This window comes from Armigeres subalbatus, chromosome 3 (assembly GCF_024139115.2).
Source record: "Armigeres subalbatus isolate Guangzhou_Male chromosome 3, GZ_Asu_2, whole genome shotgun sequence".
In the NCBI taxonomy this organism is placed as follows: Eukaryota; Metazoa; Arthropoda; class Insecta; order Diptera; family Culicidae; genus Armigeres; species Armigeres subalbatus.
This window is the reverse complement of record NC_085141.1, coordinates 189,262,998-189,290,305: the sequence shown is the minus strand read 5'-3', so window position 1 is coordinate 189,290,305 and position 27,308 is coordinate 189,262,998. Positions and strand designations below refer to the sequence as shown.

The 27,308-nt window shown below is 40.8% G+C and overlaps 1 protein-coding gene across 1 annotated transcript in view; it reads left to right on the top strand.

Annotated features, from left to right (window-relative positions):
• LOC134228012 (potassium voltage-gated channel protein eag) overlaps positions 1-27,308 on the top strand; it is a 183,081-nt gene that overhangs the window by 90,563 nt on the left and 65,210 nt on the right. Inside the window, exons 3-5 of the mRNA XM_062709769.1 lie at positions 8,768-8,888; positions 8,968-9,080; positions 26,526-26,657. Of these exons, the coding sequence (XP_062565753.1) occupies positions 8,768-8,888; positions 8,968-9,080; positions 26,526-26,657 (366 nt within the window). The remainder of the gene's footprint in view (positions 1-8,767; positions 8,889-8,967; positions 9,081-26,525; positions 26,658-27,308) is intronic.

The following is a 27,308-nucleotide window of genomic DNA, read 5'->3' as shown; positions in this document are numbered from 1 at the left end:
ACACACATACACACACACACGCACACACGGACAGACAGACATTTGTTCAGCTCATCGAGCTGAGTCGAATGGTATATAACACTATGGATCTCCGGGACTTCTAACAAAAGTTCGAATTTGGAGTGAAATGATAGCCTTTCGGTACAACTTAGTTGTACGAGAAAGGCAAAAAAACATTTAGTATGCAGTTTTGCTACTGGGTATATACCCATATACTGGCGGGATGTCACTGTAAAGTTTATCCCAAAAGGAGGACGTGCTTCGTATGAAGAAGCAAAGAGTTTTAGACCCATAAGTCTGACCTAATTTCTTCTGAAATGCTTTGAACGTATTATCGATCATAACCTTCGTGATGACAATCAACATGCTTACCAATCTGGAAAGTCCACTGTGACTCTTCTACACAAGGTTGTCTACGACATCGAGAAAGCATTTGCTCAAAAGCAATCATGCTTGGGTGCGTTCTTAGATATTGAAGGTGCTTTTGACAACGTGCCTTTCGATGCAATATTGGAAGGTTTTCTTCTCATTATTTTCGCGTAAAACCCATGGTAAATGTTTTTTGAGGTATGCTTTCAAAGGAGGATGATAATAAATCAGATCGTGAGGGTTTTAAAAAGCTTTATTAGTGAATTTCTTGAAATTAAGTTAAAAACACTATTTAGAAAAATATAAATAACTCACGAATGGGCAGATGGCGGAAGCTGAAATTTCGTCTGAACATAGTTCAAACTTATATCTTTGATATTGGGAAGAAAAAAGTGGAGACATGTGAAGCTTTTTGCCTGTGATTTTTTTCAAATATTAATATGCATTGAAAATCAACATATTACAGAAATTCCGAATGAAACGGATGTACGATATCTCTGAATTCTGCAATGTTTGGTAGAATCGTCCCTTTTCAAAAAATATTAGACTTGTCTTTTTGCTAATTTCGGTGCTAACTTGTCGGTGACTAATTTCGAATAGGGTGATTTGAAATATCAACGTTTTTCCGAAAAACAGTTATTTAGCCTAACCTTTGGAATTCATTCATTTATTCAGACTAAGGACGAAGTGGCCTGTGCGGTATATAAGAGTCTTCTCCATTCGGATCGGTCCATGGCTACACATCGCCAACCACGCAGTCTACGGAGGGTCCGCAAGTCATCTTCCACCTGATCGACCTTGATCGACCTGATCCACCTTGCCCGCTGCGCACCTCGCCTTCTTGTGCCCGTCGGATCGTTGTCGAGAACCATTTTCACCGGGTTGCTGTCCGACATTCTGGCTACGTGCCCGTCCCATCGCAGTCGTCCGATTTTCGTGGTGTGAACGATGGATGGTTATCCCAACAGCTGATGCAATTCGTGGTTCATTCGCCTCCTCCACGTACCGTCCGCCATCTGCATCCCACCATAGATGGTACGCAGCACTTTCCTTTCGAAAACTCCAAGTGCGCGTTGGTCCTCCACGAGCATCGTCCAGGTCTCGTGTCCGTAGAGGACTACCGGTCTAATGAGCGTTTTGTAGATTGTCAGTTTGGTACGGCGGCGAACTCTATTCGATCGGAGCGTTTTGCGGAGTCCAAAGTATGTACGATTTCCAGCCACTATGCGTCTCCGAATTTCTCTGCTGGTATCATTTTCAGCAGTCACCAGTGAGCCCAAGTACACAAATTCTTCTACCACCTCGGTTTCGTCACCACCGATGCAAACTCGTGGTGGGTGGATCACATTGTCTTCTCTTGAACCTCTTCCTATCATGTACTTCGTCTTCGACGTGTTGATGACTAGTCCAATCCGCTTGGCTTCCCTCTCCAGTCTGATGTAGGCTTCCTCCATATTCTCAAAGCTACGTGCCATAATATCTATGTCGTCGGCAAAGCCAAATAGCTGGATGGAATTATTGAAAATTGTACCACTCGTGTTAATCCCTGCTCTTTGTATTACCCCTTCCAAAGCGATGTTGAATAGCAGACACGAAAGACCATCACCTTGCCGTAACCCTCTGCGGGTTTCGAAGGGACTCCAGAATGCCCCTGAAACTCGAACTACGCACATCATCCGATCCATCGTCGCTTTGATCAACCGTATCAGTTTATCCGGCAATCCGTGTTCGTGCATTAGCTGCCATAGCTGGTCCCGATCGATTGTATCATGTGCGGCTTTGAAGTCGATGAATAGATGGTGTGTGGGCACGTTGTATTCGCGGCATTTCTGCAGTACTTGGCGAATGGCGAACACCTGGTCCGTGGTGGAGCGTTCACCCATTTTTTTTTTTTGTTCGGGATGAACCACTGCGTCCATTTCATTGAACTTTTGTAGTATACCCGTGTCATTTGTTTAGTGCATGTCTTTCTACTCCATTTCTATTGAGAAGAAATGAAGTAGTCGTTTTTTATTCATATATTTCTCAAGCTTAATGTAAGGCCTCTTTAGATTAAGGTACCGCTATTTATACCCTTCGAAAAATGGCTTATACCAACTCTCAAAGGCGCGCCCCTCAATCAGTTTCGGCTCAACAATAAGTGGAATAATACTGATTTTGACCATGCATCGGTACTGAAGTTCAAACATATTTTTGCTTCTTCTTATGAGTTCCGAATTCGTTTTTGTATAAAGATCTGATTTCATTGCGTTTGGCATTTTCGAATCTCACCTTTACACAGAGCTCTAATCAGTCAGAGGGTTCAGCAGATCCACCAAATTCGTATCCGCTTCTTTCCTAAATAATCAGTGCTCTGGAGCTTGGAGATTCATGTCGTCGGCTTCGAAAACCAGCCTAAGGTTGAGTTACGTTTTTACAATTTACTCCATTGACTCCATCCAAAAGGAGCAAAAAATGGGTCATCTAAAAGCAAATTATAGTCGTTCCATACTCTTCCGACCATCACTCATAAGTATTAACAAGAATAGTAAGAACTAGAGCACAGTGTGGTAGATCTTAATCCGTAATGCAACATGAAGAGTGTCTACCCAGCATTACAGGCTCCGTTAACTGCCTGGCTAATTGTTTCACCCCCCAGGCCATTCATCCCCTCAGCACGGATCGCCTGACACCTTGGGATTCGGGGTTAGGGACGTCATATTGTCAGCTTCGGTGTTGTACCGAGCCTGGCGATATGACCGGATTTACACCGTTACGCACTACTTCAGAGTATCCATATCCCAGCGTAACGGGACTGCGTTCACCCATAAAACCCGCCTGGTACTGCCCCACGAACTCCGTTGCAATTGGTGCTAGTCGACGGCATATAATTTGGGAGAGTACCTTGTAGGCGGCGTTTAGCAATTTCATTGCGCGGTAGTTGCTACAATCCAGCTTATCGCCCTTTTTGTAGATGGGACACACGACACCTTCCATCCACTCCTGCGGCAAAACTTCATCCTCCCTAATCTTGGTAATGACCCAGTGCAGCGCTCTAGCCAGTGCCTCACCACCGTGTTTAAAATCTCTCTCCTGGTAGTTGGTCAACCCCAGGGGCTTTGTTGTTCTTCAGCCGGCCAATCTCCTCCTGGATTTCCTGGAGATCCGGAGCCGGTAGAATTATGTCCTGCGCGCGTTCCCCCAGGTCCATCACCATACCGCCATCTTCGTCTGCCACATTGCCATTCAGGTGCTCTTCATAGTGCTGCCGCCACCTTTGGATCACCTCACGTTCGTTCGTAAGAAGGTTCCCGTTTATGTCCTTACACATATCAGGCTGTGGCACGTGGCCCTTACGTGAACGGTTCAACTTCTCATAGAACTTTCGTGTGTTATTAGCGCGGTACAGTTGCTCCGTCTCTTCACGGTCTCGATCTTCCTGCTGACGCTTTTTCCTCCGGAAAATCGAGTTTTGTCTGTTCCGCGCCTGTTTATATCGTGCCTCGTTCGCCCTCGTGCGGTGTTGCAGCAATATCGCTCATGCTGCATTCTTCTTTTCTACTAACTGCTCACATTCGCCGTCATACCAGTCGTTTCTCTGATCCGGGGGCACCGTGCCAAGTGCAGCGGTTGCGGTGCTACCAATGGCGGATCGAATATCTCTCCAGCCATCTTCAAGAGACGCTGCGCCTAGCTGCTCTTAAGTTGGGAGTGCCACTTCCAGCTGCTGCGCGTATTCTTTGCCTAGTCTACCGTCTTGTAGCCGCCCAATGTTAAGCCGCGACGTCCGAATTCGACGCGTGTTGTACACCATCGAGAGTTTTGAGCGCAGGCATACTGCAACGAGGTAGTGGTCGGATTCAATATTCGCACTGCGGTAAGTGCGGACGTTCGTGATGTCGGAGAAGAATTTACCGTCGATTAAAACGTGGTCGATTTGGTTTTCCGTTTCTTGGTTAGATGATCTCCATGTTGCCTTATGGATATTTTTGCGGGGAAAGAAGGTGCTTCGGACTACCATTCCGCGGGAGGCTGCGAAGTTGTTGCATCGTTGGCCGTTGTCATTCGATACGGTGTGCAGACTATCTGGTCCGATGTTCGGTCTATACATCTCCTACTTTCCTACCTGTGCGTTCATGTCACCGATGACGATTTTGACGTCCCGCAGGGGGCATCCATCGTATGTCTGCTCCAGCTGTGCGTAGAACGCTTCTTTCTCGTCGTCGGGTCTCCCTTCGTGTGGGCAGTGCACGTTGATGATGCTATAGTTGAAGAAACGGCCTTTAATTCTCAGCTTACACATCCTTGCGTTGATTGGCTGCCACCCAATCACGCGTTGGCGCATCTTACCCAGCACTATGAAGCCGGTTCCCAGCTCGTTGGTGGTGCCACAGGTTTGGTAGAAGGTAGCCGCTCGATGCCCGCTTTTCCACACTTTCTGTCCTGTCCAGCAAATCTCCTGCAGCGCCACGACGTCGAAGTTTCGGGGATGTTATTCATCGTAGATCATCCTGTAGCAACCTGCGAAACCTAGCGACTCGCAGTTCCATGTTCCAAGCTTCCAATCGTGATCCTTTATTCGTCGCCTAGGTCTTTGCCGATTATATCGAGTCGCATTATCTCTTATATTGTTCGTAATTATTGGTTTTCCAGGCGGCTTATTGGGCCTGCGCAAACCTCCTGTCTCGTCGGAGGGCCGTCGTGTCAGGGCTGTTTAGCGTCCCACTTAATACTAGGACTTGGGCTTGTGCGCTTTGAACGGCACACGGTCGCTTTAGTGGGGCCTACTTGCGGATACATGCAGCTTTTTATAGGAATTTAACAGGGCCCACTGTCAAACCCCACCACATCCTAGGCAAGCCCCACAACTCGCAGATGGCCTGGGGAGGGATCGTCAAGCCCTTGGACATAGTTCCTGCTGCACGTAACTTTTCAAATACGGGTCCGATTTTCAATCAATAGCCATGAAATTTAATCTCCTAACTTTACATATTATATAATAGAGATATAGATATAGATATAGAGATATCGGGTGAGCCATTCTGGAGATAGTATTTTCAGGAAATAAAATAATTGATTCTCCATACAAACAACTTGGTGAGCAACCATGCGTCTCCATCAGTGTTGGGAAATGTACAGTAAAACACTGTGATTATGCGAATGTTTACATTTTATCCGGTCAAATTTCACGCCCCGCACAAACCGAAACGGTTTTCCAAAAAAAATGTACGCCTCATTGTGACATTTTTTTTGTCGATGAGGCAAACTGTTTTTTTGCTGCTGCGTGATAGTCGAGCCGTCGTCGGTGCGGTCAGCATTTGCATGAGATTTTTTTGTTTCGGTTCGTGCGCAGCGTGAACAGAACAAAATCGAGTTTAATTGCCTGTGGTGCAAAGCCTAGAAAGAATGCTAGCCGTTGGTACTAACTCATTAGTTCTAGTCTCTAAAACGACCAAGGAATAATGAAATAATCATTTACCACCTAAAACAGTCATACGTCGTGAAATGAGCATACAGAAACATTAATTATGGGGAGAGAAAATAATAAAATCATGTGCTGACTGTCGTCTGCTTGGTCGTGGCTGCTGCTGCGGCTGCCGTGGTTTTGTTTTTCTGTGACTGCGTGGCAGAATGAATGATAAAAAGAAATGTCAACCGTTCCCGTCCCTGTCTCCATATTCGTGTGGTGTATATGTGAATAGTGTACCGGTGTTTGCTATCAAAGACTCAAAAAATGTATCTCCAAAACGGATTGCTCAACATCTTTTTTCCAAAATAATGTTTAAAATTGATAGAATGAATTTTTTGACTATGGATTTCGAAAAATGGTAAAAAAAATGATTTTTCAAATTAATCGATATTTTAGATCACCCTTCTAGTGACGAAACAAAAAATACAAGTCTTTTCGGAAAGGGTCTATTCTACCAAATATTGCGGAATTCGGAGATATCGTAAATTCGTTTCATTCGGAATTTCTGTAAAATGTTGATTTTCAATACATATTAATTTCAGATATGGAATAATGTCAGACCAAAAGCTCCAGATGTCTCCACTTTTTTTTCTTCCCGATATCAAAGATGTTAATTTGAACTATGTTCAGAAAAAAATCGTGTGTTTTTCATATTTTTCTTAACAGTTTTTTTTTCAACATAAATTTCAAGAAAAATCACCTTAAAAACCTTGGTAACACCTCACGATCAGCTTTATTATCACTCTCCTTTGATAACATACCTCAAAAAACTTTACCAGAGGTTATAGAGCATAGGTTTTGTCTGTAAAGTTAGTGAATAATATTTATATGCAAACGTCGCGATACAGTTAGTGTTCAACTTCCAAGCCGAACAGTCGTTAGCTTACTGGACGACACGGGCTTTTTGATTCGAACGAGCGTTAATAATTACCAGTGTCGCGAAGTGCTACCGTCGAAGACGGTCAGTGTTTTCCGCCATGGCACGTCGCGAAAACACATTTCGCATAGCACAAAAAGTGTGTGAAGAACATGACGCAAAACACGAGGTCGAAATTGACGGTAAAAGGTATGCGCTGAAAATTCGTATGGAAGATGGAGCAGTGGAAGTCAAATTGTTCGACCTTTCCGAAGACATCTCCGAACAGTGCATCATCGACTTTTTGAGTGACTTCGGAGAAGTGCTTTCGATCCGAGAACAAATGTGGACCGACCAATACACCTTCAAAGGTACATCTACCGGCGTGTGGATAGCACGAATGATCGTAAAGCGCAACATTCCTTCCTACGTCACTATCGACGGGGAGACAACGTATCTGTCCTATTACGGGCAGCTTCAATCCTGCAAACACTGCGGGGAATATGTGCATAATGGAGTTTCCTGCGTGCAAAACAAAAACTTCTAATCCAGAAGATGTCAGCCGAACAAACATCGAAGCAATCGTATGCCAATGTAGCTAAAAAATCGGTCAAACCAAGTTCAGCCAAATCGTATGACAAATCCAAAACATCCACGATACACGAACTTCCATCACCTACGGTAGCCCCTTCAACAGCCCCACCGGCAACTACTCCAGCGAGCAGCACGAATACGACCTCAACAACGACCAAGCTTCCGATGGCGTCCCTCGCATCGACAACCTCGTCGATTTCCAAGAAACCGACGCAGAACCAACACCAGCAACAGAAAGACAAACTCCAACAGTCAGGTAAAACTAATCGAACCAACGATGGCGGCGAAACAGATGATTCCACATCATCAAACACCACCAGACGATCACGACGCCACACAGAGAAAAAACCGAGATACGACGAAGGAGAGATCTCGCCGGACGATGTAATGCTGCACTAATGGATTATACGAGTTACAACATCATTACAATCAACATCAACAACATAACTAACACCGATAATACGCCGACCAAAGCGAAGCACCAAGAGTAGAGAGACGAAACCCCGCAGAGAATTGGCAACGTATCTGGCTGTGTTTGCAATGGCGATCGTTCTCCTCAGAAGAGAAGAGCAACTTATATCTCATAATCAATGAGAAAGGTAAATATCGGGAGCTACTGCACACCATTGGACGAGCTGATAACAACACATGTCAGCACTGCAACACTACAGTAGAAACCCTTCAACACAAGTACACTAGTTGTCCAAGAATACAGGCAGCCTGGAATTACCTGCAACTACGAATTAGAAATGTGCTTGGGGGTTGGCAAAGCTTGTCATTCAATAAAATCCTCAGACCATCAATGAGCAATATTTCCAAAAACAACAGAATAATAATTTTAAAATTGTTCATACACTACGTTTGCTTTATCGATAATGTTAATGATAGAATTAATATTAATGCTCTGGATTTTCATTTGAATTGCCATTTACAAAACTATGTATAGATTTTTATAATTCTTGACCTAAATAAATCAAAAAAAAAAAATAATAATGTTTATTTTGATCTAGATTTTGTTGTCATGATTCTTATGTAATTCGTGTTATTTATATGATAAATAGGAATTGATTTTTATTGTTAACGTACACTCAGATAAACTGTATTATATTTGTTACTCTTTGTTCGTTGCTCTACCGCTTTAAACGTTGTATAACTGCATTCCACAATTAGGTTAATACCACCATCATTGGGGCTCTATGTAGCCTGTTGATGAAATAAATAAATATCAGGAATTTGTGTTTGTACAAATAATAAGAAAATTAAATAAATTACCGATTTTTCACATATAACAAAGATCTTTTTGAATTGTCTATCTTGACTATTTATCAAGTCTGCTTCTTTTCCTTTTAAGACATCGTCTCTTTCTATCTGGAAAGCATAATAATTTATGTCATACAAAAATATTTCACTAATATGCCTTATATTATCATATGATTTTCGATAATGAACCATAAAAACCAGATGCTCTAATCTTATATTTGTTTGCATTTTCTTTTCAGCGGACAGTTCGTTCCTACTGGCTAATGCTCAAATCGTCGATTTTCCAATAGTCTACTGCAATGAGGCCTTTTGTAAGATTAGCGGCTACAACCGCGCGGAGGTTATGCAGAAGTCGTGCAGGTAATACTTGTTCGAAAAAAGTATTAGATTACCTTGGAATGACGGAGAAAAAAAACTTCCACTTTTATATTTCAAGCAGATGTGGCTTCATGTACGGTGAGCTGACGGAGAAGGAAACTGTTGCACGAGTCGAATACGCACTGGAGCACCAACAGCATGACCAGTTTGAAGTCCTGCTGTATAAAAAGAACAGTAAGTATAAGCGGAGCTTTGCAGGTATCGGAAATGGAATACATAGTAGACAATGTGATAATTTATTTGGGAAATATGATAGTTCAGCTATCTATCAGTTTGGCAAAATTTAGGAAACAGAACTGGAGCCTTAGCCTATTATGTCAGCTGTCAATCACATATTCATAACAAATTATCTCCAAAATAAGCTTACGAACAATAATATGCCGACAATATTACTCATTCATATTACCGTATAGTAATAGCAAACTCAAAATGACATAAAATTTGGCGTTTGAAGCCTTCAATAATTTATATGTAATAATAGTTTATCGTTAGGCTCATATATGCTGAAACTGTTTTTGCTACATTTATTAGTGCTATATTTTTAAGATTATTAGTTCGGGATTGTTGTTGGTTTTTATAACTTATATTAGAAGTTACATTCAAGGGTAATATTGACTCTATTACTAAAAATCGATGCAGACGAAGTACAGTACAATGGTATAAATAATATATCAAGCAAATAAGATGAAATTGTCAAAGGACGAGACATAATTAGAGCTCAACCGATGTTCAAGGCAAACATTGAGTTCGATATTAGTAAAGAGAACGAAATTGTATGCTAGAGTGAAATTATCCTTTTTCGTAAGCCATGCCAGCTCAACGCTTAAGAGTTGCATACAATGTGAAGCTTGGATCCAAAGGTGATCAATAATTCATTATTAATATGAGAGGTATCATGTTTCCGATGTGGCATGCTTTAGCAATTACATACATAGAATAATGATCAAAACATGACATTATTTCATAAACATGTACTCCTAAACTCAGATAATCGGCATAATATATCTGAACTATTTTATTAAAAAGAAAACTCTCAGCTAACTTTTACCGCAACGAGAATGCATTTACACACTAACCCAGTACATGTGCATTGTAGTTGCCAAACTACCACACGGAAGTGTACTGGAGTGTCGGACTCGACCATACCGGTAATACCGACTAAACTCCCTTGGGCTCCACCATCGTTTCCCCCAGGAACTACCTCCCAGTGCTACTTCTGGGGGATGGCAGTAGGGGAATTGGGGGGAATATGAACACTATAAGCAATTTTGTTATTTTTTTACTTTTAGAATCAATTTAGTGCATAATTAGTGTCCCAGAATCAAAATAGGATTAATTTTTCATAAAGTATGATGCCTAATTGTATGATATAAAGTATAAAATATTGATTTTTATCTTATTTAAAAAGTCATCCTCGACGGATGCAATCTCAAACATGTGGGTAAAATGAACATATAGTGGGGGTAGTATGGACATACACAGTGGGGGTAAAATGAACATACAGATAGGGTAATACGAATAGATACTGGGAGTAAAATGAACACTATTTAAGATTATTGTCTTAGCAATGTTAAATAACTGGTTATAATATACTTATTATACAGCTTATGTGTCATAAGGGATATTTTAGATGTAATTAGTCATGAAATTATACCCCTCCTTAATAGCTATGTTTAAAGGAAAAAGTTCAAATGATAAAAGAGGTAGTCAACCAATTATGTCCGGTTTTGGAGGCATGGGTAGGGAGTGAGGACTTATATAATCGTCTCATATAAAATTTAGGAAAGGGTGATAAAAAACTTTAGTTTAACATTGCCATGGCCTTTATTCATTCATAAAGTTGAAATAACAATAACAATTCATTAGTTTAATCAAACGAAATTAAAAAAAACAGTTCTGTCAATCAGCGTATACTACGAATCGTAAATAATCAATTAAATACACAAGCGGCAAACCAACATATCATCTTTGCTGCAATCGGCATGGAACCATAGCAAACAGCGCAGGCACTTGATCTATCCAAAACCGTCGACCGATCTGGAAAAGCAAGCACCACATAGTTCACATAAGGTGTTTTCGAGTATTTTCTCAGACTGGTTCTTCTTAGCTCGTTTTCTCGATGATTTTTTGCCTTTAGTAATCGATTTTATAGCTTTTGCTGCTTCAGACGTGGCTAATCCTTGTTGATACTCATCTGTAGTTATTTCGACTGCCTTTTCCGATCTGCGCTTCCGCTTCGTTACCCTAGGAAAAGACATTTTTGGCAAAGGTAAAATTTGCGCCGGTGTTACATCAAACGATGAGATCGGAAACATTTCGCAAGCCGGGTCTTCATTGACGAGCTCTGGATCCTGAGATGGAACGGTAATGAATGTTGAGTTTACAGAAGTGTCACACACCGGTGTAACCAAATCTGCATCAGCTTCTTGTAGATTTTCTTGAATCATTGAAGGCTCATCTGGATCAGCTTGGCTCCTACACTAATAAAAATCCACATTTTTATTGGCAAAAATCTAAAGAAATTTACAAATAAATTTTATGTGTGCGTTAATAACCATCCGCTATAGGAGAATCCACATAAAGGTTATTAGTTAATAATGGTTATGTGTATTTCCACATATATGCTATGCGAATTCACATAGCCGTTATGTGGGAAATGCTATAGTCAAAATTTATGTGTGAAACACATAATGGATATGATTGGATTTTTGTCAGTGTAGTAAAACCAGTTGCGATGGCCGAATCAACCGGAATTGCAACATGTTGCACTGTGGATGCGTCAACTATCATCGGGTTCGTTACAGTAATCAACGTAACAGTTACAGTTTCTGGTTGATCTGTAACTTCTGAAGGGGCAAAGTCCTGGTCGCTGAAGATCTGCCTGTTAAACGGCCAAATTCCGAAAACCGCTTACTGCCACACTAGCAGAAGCGGCTTTGAGAAAAGCTTCTCCCATCAGTTCAGAGACATCGTAAAGGGTGATTACTCGTCCCGGAAAACGACGCATGAACTCTTCTGAGGCTTGTGCGTAGTAGGATTTGAAAGGCCCCATGAACGCCACATCTAATGGCTGCATTTTGTTGCTGCAGTGGGGTGGTAACACGAGAATGTCGATGAAATTTGCACGAGCTCTTGCAAAAAACGTCAAATTTTTCGTATGGGAGCTGTGGCCGTCTATTATGATTTTCCTTCGATGGGCTGACGTGCACGATGAAGTGATCCAACCAATCAAGAAAGATTTCACTGTTCACGTAGCCGGATGGATTGCAGCAAAACTTTGTTCCATTCGGTGCTCCTTTTTTGAGACCGTCTTGCATGCGAACATGGGGGAAAATCATAAACGGTGGAAGATGTTGTCCTGTAGCCGACATGCACATTATGGCCGTAGTCAGTACTCCTCTTTCGCCAGAGGTGATTGATCCTACTTGTTTCTTGCCCTTCATAGCAGCAACCTTGAGCTTTTTCGGTGGTACCTGTTCAAATATAAACTTGTTTTTTACGAAGTAACAAAATTTAAAAAGGCTGAATTACCGTACTGATTCCAGTCTCGTCAGCGTTAAATATGCGTGACGCCGGGAACTGCGTCTTTTGAAATGTTCTTTGAAGAAGATCAAAAAAGGCATTTACCGATGGTTCATTAAACCCTCTGCACGAGCCGCAGATGTTGCTTCCGGCTTCCGGAAAGAAAGTATCGGATTACGTTTCAGAAAAGCATCCAACCAGTTTCTTCCTGCCATTTTGCGTTTGTGATTGAACGGATGCTGCAGTGAGTTTTTCTCGGCTAGTTCGTAAGCCAGCTTCTGCACGTCTCGCATCGTAACCCCGTAGAACCTGGACTCCAAATCTAACAAATGTTGTACCAGTTCAGTTTCCTGGCTTTCCGTAAAGACGACCTTTTTGGACCCTAAGCGTTTCTTTACCACCGGGCCAGAGTAATTCTTGGAATCTGGTACATTTTTGCAGCAGCTCGTACCGAGACACCACAATCAACCGCACGCTTTGCCTCGACCATTTGGTTTTCCGTCCATCTGAAGATAAAATGAATCTGTTATCCTAAATGTTTCACGTTGTTCATATTACCCCCATCAACAGCTGTTCATTTTACCCCCAACTCAACAACTAGTTTAAAATACTAATATTGGAAGTATTTGTTATTTAAAAAACTTACTGTTCACGTTATATCCTTAAAAATAGCTCAGATTACACGGTTTAACACAATTTGAATGTTATTTCACTTCGAAAGTGCACAAAAACCTTACTGTCTGTCAGTAAAATTTTACATTACGCGTATTACCGGCTGGCTGTATTGTGTTTTTGTTTATTTTTTCACATTTGACAGTTCTCGATGGCTGTAGGGTGGTTCAAATAGTTAGAAATACATAGACATAAGGGTGCTGCTATATTTTGTCCCGAATTAAACCAATATTTTCGTAAAACGATAAGATGTTCATATTACCCCCCCTGTTCATTTTACCCACAATCCCCCTACTAAACGTACTCGCTCATTATCGCTCACACAGGCGCCCGTCCCATGCGAGACTGACTTGGGTGCTCGCACACCATTCACACCATTTGAGTCTTACTTGGATGCTCTCCCGGGCGCTCCGCTGCCATGCCTCGAGGTGTCAATAGCGGTAACTGCCTGGACCTACAGATATTACGCTACGACACTCCTGCCTCAGCACGAGCAGATCAATCACACCACTGCCGAAGCAGACCACATGTGCACAACTGTAGGTGTGTGGGTACAACCCACTGCTACCCTGCCGCCGAAGCAGCTTCTCCAAAGACCATTCGCTCCATGTGACCCTTATTCGGGTGCTCACTCTAACACTCCACTGCCATGCCTCGAGGTGTCGATAGCGGTATGTAGGGACCAATCAACGATACTACGCTACGACACTCCTACCTCAGCATGTGCAGTCCATACTCAGACTTCTGCTGCGCTTCGAGGTGACAATAGCGGTGACACGCTATGACACTCCTGCCTCAGCACAACCAGATCACTCACTCCCTGCCGAAGCAGCTCACGCGCGACCCTACCGAAGGAGGGACACCCCCAGCCAATTAGCACTCCCTGGGCTTGTGCTTTTGAAGCGGCACACAGTCGCTTTGATAGAGTCTGATTACAGGCACTTGTGGTTTTTGGGAGGATTTTAGCAGAACCCACTGCTAAATCCCATCACGCCCTAGGCAGTTCTCCCTGACTCACAGACAGCTGGGGAGGGGTCATCAAGCCCTTGGACATGGTCCATGCTGTCCCTGCTGTCCCTGCTGCCCCCTAGAAAGTCATACTAGCTGCCGCAATATGTCTTTCACCTAACTTCTAATAACATTTATCATATGTAACGAGTGTTCCAAGGTATATGAATTCGTCGACAACCTCAAATCGCATCACTTCCATTTGAACCTCGGGACTAATACCGTTTGGGCTACGTTTTTTGCCAGCCACCAGGTACTTAGCTATGACAAAGTTTACGATTAGCTCTATTTTTTCAGTCTCCCATTTGAATGGCACGAAAGCCTCTTCTACTGCTCTGCGATCTACACCAATGACATCGGTGTCATCCGCAAAACCAAGGAGTATGAATGATTTGTTGATGATGGTTTCGCTTCTTTGCACACCAGATTTTCAAATTGCGGGTCTCCAGTAGCCTTGCGAGTGAAGGTGTAGGATTGCTAATCCGGAGATGGCGAGTTCGATTCTCGGTCCGGTCTAGGATGTTTCTCGACACCTTTGGCATAGTGTTTCCGTTGTGCTTGCCACACAAGATACATACTCATGCAATGGCGGGCATAAAAAAGCTTTCAATTATTAACCATAGGAAATGCTTATAGAATACTAAGTTGAAAAGCAGGCCATGTTCCCGTTGGAATGTAGAACCATTGAAGAGAAGAAAAAGAGAATCTTCGAATTGCATATTGCACCTTTCAGAGTTACGTTGAATAGCAGTTTATATAGCGCATCGCCCTACTTCAATCCATCTAAAGTTAGAAACGAATCGGATGTCTTGCCAGAAAACCTGAAGCTCGATTTGAATGTATCCAGCATAACACGATTTATCCCACCCTCCTCAATTTTTTCACCAAATCTCAGCTATTCCTGTTTGTTTTCTTTAGGTGGGCACCGCCGAGTTTCAGCATACTTGATTTTTAAAGAGATTCCAGTAGGAAAGTGACGTTTCGGTTGCTAAGAATCAGCAAATATTTTGCTGAAATTTAGCAGTAAACGATACTTTTGCCGAATTTCTGTTTGAAAATCCACTGAGCAACGGAGGTGCCTGATTTTGCCGAGCTTGAGAAAGAAAAACTTAATGTGTAATAAGTTTTGCCGGAAAGCCATATTCTAGCATTATATGCCACAGTTCGTTCCGATTCACTGAGTCGTACGCTGACGTAAAATCCACAAATAGATGATGCGGAAAACGTTGAAATGTTTCTGTGTGTTTGCTATATTGCCGATTACTCCTTCCTTCAGGAGCAAATTAATGCCTTTGCCAACTGGTATTCCCTCAACCAAATGTGGTCAACACGGCCAAATGCTCTAAAAGTTCCGTCTCTAGAAAGAAACAGCCGATTATTTTTGACTAAAATCTCCCATTAACGCGATTATAGAACTAGTACAGTGCGTGAAAGATTAGGGTGCTCTGCTGGATTCGCAACTAACCTGCAGAAACCATTACACTTATGTGGTTTACGAAGCCAGTAATTGAGCATCTCATTATCATTTAGTATTCAGCCAATAAATCATTCCTGAGGCAGAATTCCTAAATGTGTAGTATGGTGAACTTCTAACGCTATTTATATTCCCTCCACGTTTTTGCCTAAGATACATTGTTCTATTTCCAATATTTTTAACGTAAAACGCTAGTATACACTAAATGATAATAAATGTTATTATCATTCAGTATATTTAGTGAAATTATCATTTCACCACACAGTTTCACGCAATAAATTTTTAGACATAGAGCAATGTACTCTTAGGCAAAATTTAGAGGGAATATAGCGCTAGATCTACCTTTCGGAATTCTGCCTCAGGAATGAGTTATTGTCCGAATACTAAATGGTAATGAAATGATAAGTTCAATTCCTGTAAAGCAAGAGCTATCCGATTTGTATTTAGAGTAACAATTTTTTTTATGGATTTCTACTGTCTAACATAGCTATATTGTTAAGCAGTTTGGTGTCCTAACTATAACAACGGATCCGAGCGCATCGAAGAAGTCCAATATCGCTTGTTTCGTTTTGTTCTCAAAAGGATACTTTGGAGGGACCCCCATCGTCTTCCTGACTACGAAAACCGTTGCCAGTTGCCAGATTGATCTACAACCCCTGCATATCCGCAGAGATGTTTACCGATGGATTGTAAAACAATCTCACAGGAAATAAATATAAACGTGCAACCTCGGCCGTTGCGTAATAATTCAATGCTGCTACTCTCTCGTCGCCGCACTAATTATGGATCATGGAGTGCTATTCATGGCATACAATGTGTATTCAACAGAGTGGCGTTTAAAACTACTATAGTGTTTTGCCGCGGTAATTGACGAGGGAATTCTTGAACTAACTTTGGATCACATGTTTTATTTTTATCTTTTGACCATATCTGATTTTATGTATGTAATTTGACATCGACTACCAGCTGTGCTTCAGCATTAGGTTAGTTCATAACACATCATTGGGACACATGTTGTCTGTTAATGGTAAACAATATAAATAAATAAATAAATGAGTCCGCAAGTTGTAGTCAGGGAATTTATCAAGGATTTACATTTACATTTATTTATTTAGGCCATCAGGTAAAATTATACCCCAATAACTCCAGAACTACACTAAATATAAATCTAACAAAAAATAGGTTTATACACTACACTTATTTGTTTCCCTTGATATGTTAAAATCGAGCACAAAGTAACAATAAACAAGCGGTACATAATGCGCAACGTTTCATGTAACCCATAGTTGGTTCTTGTGGTGGAAATATCAAAAAATAGTATGCCAAAGTTGCGACAACGGACATTTAAGTTCCACGCACTGAGCAAAGATGAACAATCTCTATGATCCTGTAACAAAATGCTGATAAAACAGGCTTCTACAACGTTGTGTCTCGCTTCATATAGAACCAGATTAATTAGCTTAGGGGCTATCCATAAACCACGTCGACTCTTGAGGGGGGAGGGGGTGTTTCGAAAAGTCTACTTAAGTTTACTAATGGGAAGTCTACATAGACTTTTTATTTATTTTTTATTTTGGAAAACATTTTATACAGCTGCTTTGTGCGAAATTTACTTGTTTGATTTTTCAACAAACTTTTCTTTTTTTTTGCAAGACTTTACCGAAATAATCTCTTGCACGGTGTCTTTGTCCAAAGAGACTTTCAAAAAATCAGTATTTCTGAAACATCGACTACACGATAGTATAGGATTTTCTACTTCACGTAAGTGCAATTGTAAAATGTTAATTTTCCGTACGTTTTTTGGTGGAGGTTAGTTTGGCGGTGAGTAAGATTTACATGGAGTTTACACTAAAAACTCCGAAAAAGAAAATAAAAATTGTGTTTCAGAAATACTGATTTTTTTAAATCCCCCATAGAGACACCGTGCTTGCATTTCTCCAAAAAAAATCAGAAGGGTTATGTACAAGACACAACCGCCCAACGTAAACTACGTAAGGCAGTTTTGTCCATTGAGGATTGTAGTGCCATCATGCATGAATATTTTTAGAAAATTCATTTGATTACTTATATCACTGGTTTCGAACAAAACTAGCGTATCTTAAGATATGAAAATTGTTGGCGATTCAAACCATGCGTGAGTCAAATCCCATCAGAATCATGGCCTAGAGATTTGCTTATGATTCGAATCGCAATTTGCATCATTGCATGATATTTACGTGTTCTTCATTGTTGAATGCATTGAATCAACTGTTTTTCGTCTAATAATGGCTAATAATTGCACATATAAACCAAACATATGCCTCGATGCCATAGAACGAAATCATTTTTCGGTGAGTGTGCGAAGCGATGCGATTCTGACCGAGAAACTCAAGCGCGATGCTTCCCTTACAGAATCGCAGGCGAGTTAGCTCGTGCATGAAACCTCGGTGATTCAGATTTGAGTATGATTCTACCAACACTGAGGGTCTGTCTCAATTGGATAATTAAACTGAAATTAAACTTAAAAGTGACATTTCAATAATTATCGAATAACCCTGCTCGCAGAGCAAGATTACTTTTGACAGATATCGAATCATTTTGCATCGATGTCTTATTGGAATTGCTGGGCAGCACCAGCCATTCTTATTACCGGGTTATTTGCTAATTTTCGAACTGTCACTTTTAAGTTTAATTCTCCAAATGAGACAGACCCTGAGTGTCACTATGTATAAAATATTCGTGCAACCATTTTATTAATGTCATTGCAAGACTTTTGAATCAGGGAGCAAGAAGGTGATAGCTCTATTGTAACTCAAATAGCTCGTTTCAAGAATGTATGCGTTCCGAAGCTTTTGTCGTATACAATAAGTACCGCATGATTGCACCACGTATTATAAAAATATCTTAAGTGCATTCACACTTCCTGAATCAAAGTTAAATCCTTCTGATTCAGGCGCGCATTTAGTTGTACAAAATATTATTAGGCCGATATATTTTTTTTTAAAATGTCTTCGGATTGTTTTGCTCAAAATTAACAATTTCTCGGGTACTTATTCAAAAGGACGTATATGATTTTGTAAACAAAGATTCAAACGTCGATTTGTCCAATCTGATAGCACTCCCACGCAAACCATCACCACAAACAGGTAGGGGAAGCCTTCGGCTAGCTGTTGGTGATGTTGGTTTGCGTGGGAGTGCCATCAGATTGAACACTTCGACGTTTGAATCTTTGTTTACAAAATCACATACGTCATTTTGAATAAGTACCCGAGATTTGATGGGCAACAAAAAAATTGTCCGGTAAATTTTGAGAACTTTCAAAACATTCTTTAACAAATCCGAGGAGTTTTTTTTATTTTTTTTTCCATTTTAATATTTATTTTTTACTAGCAGACCCGACAAACTTTGTTTCGCCTAAAATTGATTTATTCTCTGATTAGTTCTCGAGTTATGCAGAAATGTTTGGTTTATTTGTATGGGAGCCTCTCTTTCCAGAAGGGGGAGGCGTTGCAAACCATCACAGAAACATATCTTCCCTTCCAAAACCTCCACACGCCAGATTTGGTTCCATTTGCTTGATCTCGAGTTATGATGAAATTGGTGTTTCTTGTATAGGAGCCAGGTTTCAAAGAGGAGATGGGGTCTCAAACCATCTTAAGAACCTTCCCCGGCCCCAAAAACCTCTGCATTCAAATTTTAACGCCGCTCGATTCAGTAGAAGAAGAAGATTACCCCCTCCCCCTTGACTTTGCGGAGATCATAATTTTTCATAAATATGTGTAACGGCCTTATTTGTTTTCAGTTTGCAAAAACAAATGCTCAACATTTTTCCAAAGTCGTTTTTTAATATAAATATGTTTGTGCAATTACATTGCGATGATTGCATTACTAGCAAGGGCATTGGTATTGATAACAATTGATCGTTTCATGCCTGCACAAACATGCCCCTACCGGCATCACTTTTTATACAGCAAGCACTACATTACGCTTTTTTGTTACATTTGTTTCAACCGCGGTCACTGGTCCGGCTCCATTGTTCTACTTTTTGTGCGAAACACCGCACAAAAAGCAGAGTCCAAAAGCCAACCGCACTGAACGGCGACGGCCGAAACGAACGTTGTTTTCCATGGTTTTCGATCAGGAAGCGATATTTGAATATAAGATGAACTACTGGCGATTCTGACCGCTTTCGAAAGCTACAGATTTTTCCAGGAGAGCCTGTAGAAGAGGACATTTCAGTTTGAGCTCCAAAAGAAGTCATTCGACTACTCTTTTTTCATGCTTCGTTAAGTTTTGACGCCAAAACTAGTCATTCGACGGATCGTTTTTTCATGGTTTTTTATCAGTAAGCGAGGTATGAATATAGAATGGACCATTGACGATTCTGACCGCTTCCGTGACTTATGGATTGACCGAGAGAAACTTGTATAAAATGATATTTCAGTTTTAGCAGTAAAACCAGTCATACTTCGTTTGCCGCTAAAACATAAATGTACCCTTCTACGGGTTCCCCCGGAGCAATTAGTTGGTCCTTGAGGAAGCATATTCATACCTCGTTTCCTGACAAAAAACTATTAAAAAAGAAACGTCGAATGACTAGCTCTTGCGCAGAAACAGAAATCGCTTCCTGATAGAAAACCATAAGCAACGAGCCGTTGAATGACTAGCTTTGGTGCAAAAACTGAAATGTTCCTTCAACAGGTTCCCGGGGAAAATCCGTAAGGCCCGGAATCGGTCAAAGCCGTCAGTGGTTTATTTTATATTCATACCTCGCTTCATGATAGAAAACCATGAAAAACGAACCGTCGGATGGCCAGTTTCGGCGCTAAAACTGAAATGTCCCCTTCTACAGGTTCCCCGGGGACAATCCGTAGGTCCCGGTAGCGGTCAAAGCCGTCAGTGGTCCATTTTAAATTCATACCTCGCTTCCAAATAGAAAACCATGAAAAACAAACCGTCGAATGACCAGTTTTGGCGCTAAAACTGAAATGTCCCCTTCCACAGGTTCCAGGGAACAATCCGTAGGTCCCGGAAGCGGTCAAAGCCGTCAGTGGTACATTTTATATTCATACCTCGCTTCATGATAGAAAACCATGAAAAACGAACCATCGAATGACCAGTTTTGGCGCTAAAACTGAAATGTCCCCTTCTACAGGTTCCCCGGGGACAATCCGTAAGTCCCGGTAGCGGTCAAAGCCGTCAGTGGTCCATTTTATATTCGTACCTCGCTTCCTGATAGAAAACCATGAAAAACGAACCGTCGAATGACCAGTTTTGGCGCTGAAACTGAAATGTCCCCTCCTACAGGTTCCCCGGGGGCACCCCAGCGACTTTAGGATCCGTCTTTTTAATTGGTTTTTCATTATTGACGTATCAGAAGATTTTTGGAATGTAATCATAATGGAAGATTGGTCAAAAAGTTTGATTCAAATGAATTTGTGACCTGGTCCCTTTTAAAACTCCCGATTAAAACACCGATTCTAAACAAATGGCCATATCTCACTTGATCTTGGTCCGATTCCGAATTTCAACATATGGTTCCAATCAGAAAGAGCCCTACTTTATTTGTGGTTACTAATATTATTCTGTTTTTAACCACAACTTATCCTAATACCCACCACAAATTCACGGTTCTGAACCTACTTTCGAAAAACCCGGAATATCTCCGGTATCCGATGACCATGGTCGATTCCATGGACATATGGTGAAACTACATTAAATTTTTAGTTCAGGCATCCCTGAATTGTCAAAATCGGATAATAATTGACATAGTTACAACACATCTAATTATGCCCAAAATTTGCCTATCCCAGTTATTTTGGACATCCCCTGTACATACATAGATAAACACGGGACTGCGAAATGGTGAGTTGACAACTGGGTAGGAGCGACCTACACAGCTCTGGTATAATTAAATAATAGGTTTTTTTTAGTAAAGTGATGTATAATTTTGATTTTGAATTTATATTGCTGAATTTGTAATGTTTGTTCTTTGGAAATACTGTCTAATGTTATGCCGAGACATTGTTAAGTCAATAGTTTCGCAGTGTTGATTGTAAACAGCCATCATTCGGTTGAGAGGCCCAAATTTGGCGTAATTTGTTCGGCAGTGGTTGGTTAAAAATAATGTTCTATGTCGAAGTAGCCGAGAAGGTATGTAAAAGTTAAATTTCGATAAAATTTCAGTTGAATCAACACGTTGAGAAACTATATCGTTAACAAATGAAACCGTTGCACATTCTCGACGCTCTTTCAAAGTTTGTATATTTATAAGCATGTAACGTGCTTCATAAGATGGAAGAGGAAATGACGTCCAACCTAATTTACGAAGGCGTATAATAGAAATTGTTTTTGTACTGACTCTATTCTTTCTTCATGTGTGTGGTTGTATAAGGCGACCATACAATGCTACAATATTCAGTATAGATCGTACATATGAAATATATAGTGTTTTTGATTGTGTAGGGATCCTGAAAGTTGAAGCAAAAACGCTTGATAAAGCCTAGCATATTATTAGCTTTGTGGATGATTGTGTTATAGTGATCAACAAGAGTTAGTTTCGAATCTAAAATCACTACTAAATCCTAACTCTTTCGTGTCTTTCTACAGTATTGTTCCCTAATACAATTTGTGTATTTGGTGTAATTCTTTTTCTGCTGAATGATATTATGTTGCATTTCTTAACATTCAGTTGCAATAGGCTTTTCTGCACCATGTATAGAACATGTGTATTTCATTCTGGAATATGATTATGTCGTCTTCATTTTTATTTCCATAAATAGCTTTATGTCATCGGCATAAATTAAAATCTTTATATTTTTGAGAATGAAGGTAATGTCATTTACATATAATATAAATAAAAGAGGGCCAAGATGAGAGCCTTGTGGAACTCCTGAAGTGACTTGAATGGGATTGGATTTCTTTCCGTTAAATTTTATTATTTGTTGCCGGTCTGTGAGATAAGATTCAAGCCATCTAAGGAGTCCTGGCTCAATTCCAATTTTTTGCAATTTGAAGAGTAACATTGGAATGTCAATACGATCAAACGCCTTGCTAAAGTCAGTGTATAGAGCTTCCACGTAGTTACCATTATCCATTGCATTAAGAGAATAGTCAATGAATTCTATTAAATTTGTAGCGGTAGAGCGACCTTTGAAAAATCCATGCTGCTTATTCGTAATTCTGTTTTTAAGTCTGTGTTAAGATGTGTTAAGGTCCTCACAAGTTCCAATCTCACGCTTCCACGGGTCTTCCGATGACAATCGACCGCCAGCTAAGGATTTTGTACTTAGCTGGTAGATTACCTTTCTAATGCACTGTTGTCCTTCTGACATCAGCTAGAGTGAGGGGGTGCGACCAAAGGGACCGTCGTCCCTAACCCATAATCCCAAGGCGCTAAGCGACCCGTGCCGAGGGGATGCATGGCCAGAGGGTGAAATAATGAGCTAGGCCTCTAACGGAGCCTGTGAGGTACCTGGGCACCCTCCACAGTAATTGTCCCTTACCGCGTCATGCTGAGCTCTTTTCCCGAGCAACTCGTGGGACCAAAATGGAAAACCAGGTCAATTCTTCAATTAGTGATAGTAGTGTACTCGACAACCCTTTCGCAAGAGGTGGGTTGTTCAGGTCTCCGCCTAGGAGGCCAGAGGCAATAGTCGGCAGCTCAGTGCGCAGCGCCAGCGTGGGTCACTTAACCTTCATCTCGGCTAAAAAAACGCCGGTAGAGGTTATTGACGGCCCATGGCTTGTGGAGGCGATGAACCGCAAACGCGATGGGCTTGCTGAAACTTCGAAAGTCAATGTTGAACGCCAAGCTGGAGAAGGCGGTCGGGACGGTCAAGTCAAAACCCGTGAAATCCGTGGAGTCGAGCTCTACCCAGACTGAGGATTCGCGGACTCGGGCAAGGTCGAATCGACCGAGGGCGTGTCAGCAAAGACGGTGGTACCAAAGTCTACCCAGACTGAGGCTCAAGCATTCGCGGGCACGTCAGGGGTGACTGCTCCAACGGAGCAGACACAAAAACGGGGGAGACAATCTCCAGGGGATGAGCATCCTGGGAGCCGCTCCAAAACGCGGAGGGTTACTACCCCGAACAAGGGTACCTCCAAAACCGGGGGAGGAGGGACCTGGAAAGGTCCGTCTACCCAGGAAAGACGGTGGTAAGGGCTTGCGGTAGGCTAAGAGCTCTCAGCCGCACCAGACCAGACCAGTAAAGCGCATGTGGAGATTGGACAAATCAAGCATCCGAAAGATATTCAATTTGCAAAAAAGAGAGCTAACCGCGGTGGAGGTTGGTACTCGGATTCTGATGGCTTTTCACCAAACGTGACCTTTAAGTGGTCTTGTTGTGTAGGGGTTATCACGCCTATCTAGAGAGTAGGAGGTTGAGGGTTCGAGTCCCTCCAAGACACGTGGATTCTTTTCGCAAATTTCATATCAATTTGTCCATTTCGAAACATATGCTGTGCATATGCACAGCCAAGATATTTAACAAAAATGGTTTTCGTACGGCCGAGTTGCCGAATAATATGCAATTAATTGTGTTTGAGTTGTGGTTACAGGAGCTGTAGACAGAGGATTTAATTTGATTTCGTTTTAAATTGATGTTTGTTTTGTTCAGTTTGATATTGTTATGTTTGAAATTTGAATTCTATTGTAATGTTTACATACTGAAATGGATTTGAATAGCTGCATTGCTTGAAACTTTGTTGATTTCCATATTTTTCCAATCACATATGATATTTTGTAAAATTTGGAAAAGTCTACGTAGATTTCAAAGCGGTGGGGAGGGGGCTTAAAAAGGTGAAAAGCCTACAAAAGTCTACTAGGGGGAGGGGGTTTAAAAAGGTGAAATTTAGGTCTGCGTGATTTGTGGACAGCCCCATACGTCGTTGAACTGCTTTCCGAAACGGAAAAAGAATCCTAGCTGCTATGAAGATTTTTACACAATATACTCAACTATTTAAAAAATATTCTAAATATTTCTAAAAGTTTTTACAACATTTATTTAGTTCTTTACAGCTGTTGCCAGATTATAATTTGTATGTGTGAGTGTTTTGTTGTGGTACTTTTCTAGGAGTCCCTCAAAAGGAGAATTTATCTTTTGATTTATCTCCACTGGGTCTCGAGAAATTGTACTTTCAAATAACATTATAACTGTCTTCATACTAAAACCTTTTATTATATATTTTTTAAGGGGTCCACTGCCAGGGGGCTCCAAACGCGAGCTTTTTGGTGTGAGGGTCAGCGGTGGGTAACTAAAAAAAAACGTGGTCCTTGAAGGTTATGTTTTATTCTAATTTCATTTGCTAATTACAGTACCCCCCCGCTGATCCGACAAATGTATGGCCAGACTATCGAGGTTTCTCTCGTTAATCCGACTGTCAAATCCATACAAATGAACCAAAACAAAATCACAGCACAAATTTGAAAACTGACAGCATGTGTGACAGCATGTCTGACAATGTGTTCAAATGGGTGTTGATACTTTTTAATCCGGAAAATTCCGAATCAGCGAGATCCGGACTAACAAGTCGTCGGATTAGCGAGGGCCGGATAAGCGGGGGGATACTGTATCTAATACATGCATTCATCTCTTAGACTAGGTGTTCCATGTTTTCTTAATACTATCATCCTTATTTGCTATGATCCCAAGTAGCATTTTCAGCTCTTGAAGACCATTATTTACTCTACAAGAGTGCCTTAAAACTATTATAAAACCAAAATGTTGTTTGGGATACTATGATACAATTTTGCCGACGATAGCAATCTTATACTTTGGAATCAACTTATTACAATGAGGGTGCTGGTGGACTTTCAAGTAATCAGAACAATTTCCGAAAAAGTCGATCTGTCGTCGATGCAATTCCAGCTTATACCGAAACAGCAAAAAAAAAGAAGCGCGTGGGTTGAATACACGTGGTGTACTGTACTGTGCATTAATTACATTTGACGTACAAAATTCCTTCAACAGTACCAGCTAGAATACGATTATTTACTCACTGAATCGTTTTAGAGTCCCATGCAATTTTTGCAGGATTTTGAAAGTTACTTTCAAAGTAGAATATTGTTGTATAGCTTGGTGCACAAATTACGTTACGCAAAAAATCGGGATTTTGAACACCCTTCCCCGTCATGTAACAACAAGTAACGCGTGACTAGACCCTCCCCCTTTAATTACGTAACGCTTATTGCATTCACTGAATGAATTTTATTTGATCTATGCCGCTAGGTACAATAATCAGGGTTATTTCTTCTATTTAAAAACGATTTTGTAATGATATTCCAGGTCAAATTTCAAACTTTTTCTTCAAAGGATTGTCATTTTACGAATAATCGATTTATAAAAAAAGTGTCCTTTGAGATAACGATTTCAAAATAGTGAAATTTTGCAGTCGATTTGGTTTGGTCCAGTTATGTTGCACAACTTGATTGTGTTATGTTCTTCAAGTATCTAATGAGAAACACTTTTTGCCGAATTTCAATTACTTCTTTTGTTTGGCAAAAAGCAATCCCGAAATATGCCATCTTTGTTGTGCTCTACATTGGTGTAACTCCTTAATCCAACAATATTTTCCAACTAGAATCTAACTCTGGAATTCAACATTACTGACTGACTTTCAATTAACTATTTTTGTCATGGTATTGATTCGCACCTCAGGGTGGCAGTGAATTAATTACATTGCTTTATATTATTTATGAGGAAGGTACCCTGCTCATAAGTTCAATAAACCACAAATTGCCTTACTATCATACTGGTAAATCAAAGAATGGTACTAAAATGTGCAACAATTATACATCATCGGAATCACGTTTGTGCATAAATTATACCCAATAATTCAGTTTATGTCAGAAATTAGCACGGATACAGTTTAGTTATCGATGAATCTCGTAGGAACAATAAATCACAAATAAAATAATTCGTACTGTTGGTAACATAGCGGTCTTGTTGTCTTTTTCGCAGAAACGCCACTATGGCTGTTGCTACAGGTGGCTCCCATCAGAAACGAGAGGGATTTGGTTGTGCTGTTCCTGCTCACATTCCGTGACATCACGGCACTCAAGCAGCCTATCGACAGCGAGGATACGAAGGGAGGTAGGTTCGATCGATTTTATTTGTTAATGCTGAACTCGTATAAGTTTCCAGTTGTTCGGTCCAAACTGAAAGGAGCGAAAATGTGTGATGGGCATACAAATCCATATTCAATGTTGGACGACGATTCATTTTATGTTTGGTGTTCTTTTATCAATTTAACCAATTTACTTTCTTTCGCTTCTTGGCTATGCGTTTTCTATTCCTATTATCCTATGACAGTTCTCGGTAAGTGACGTCGAGAAAAATCTTCTCTTGTATCATTTGAGCTTTCCCTTCTTTCCTATACTTATCGCTTAGTTACTCATGCCAAGAACGTAAAATAGTTACGAATCACTTCTGCATAAAATATCGCTTTCGGTTCTGTTCCACCTTTCGCCATCTTCAGTTTCTTCGTATTTCACTGTTAACATTTGTATTTCTAAAGCTTTCATTTCTGTAACGGCGAATCGAATACGATACAAATGCCCATCGTTATGCTTGGAGACTCTTAACGAAATCTTGCTTTTCTTTAGGTTGTTTGGAAATCCCAAGCCGCACCTTTTCAGAGTATTCATGTATTTTGAATAAACTGACGCACATGTTATAGTTTGATAATTGACTTTGATTTCCAAATCGAACTTCCAATCACATCACATTTCCACTCATTGGAAA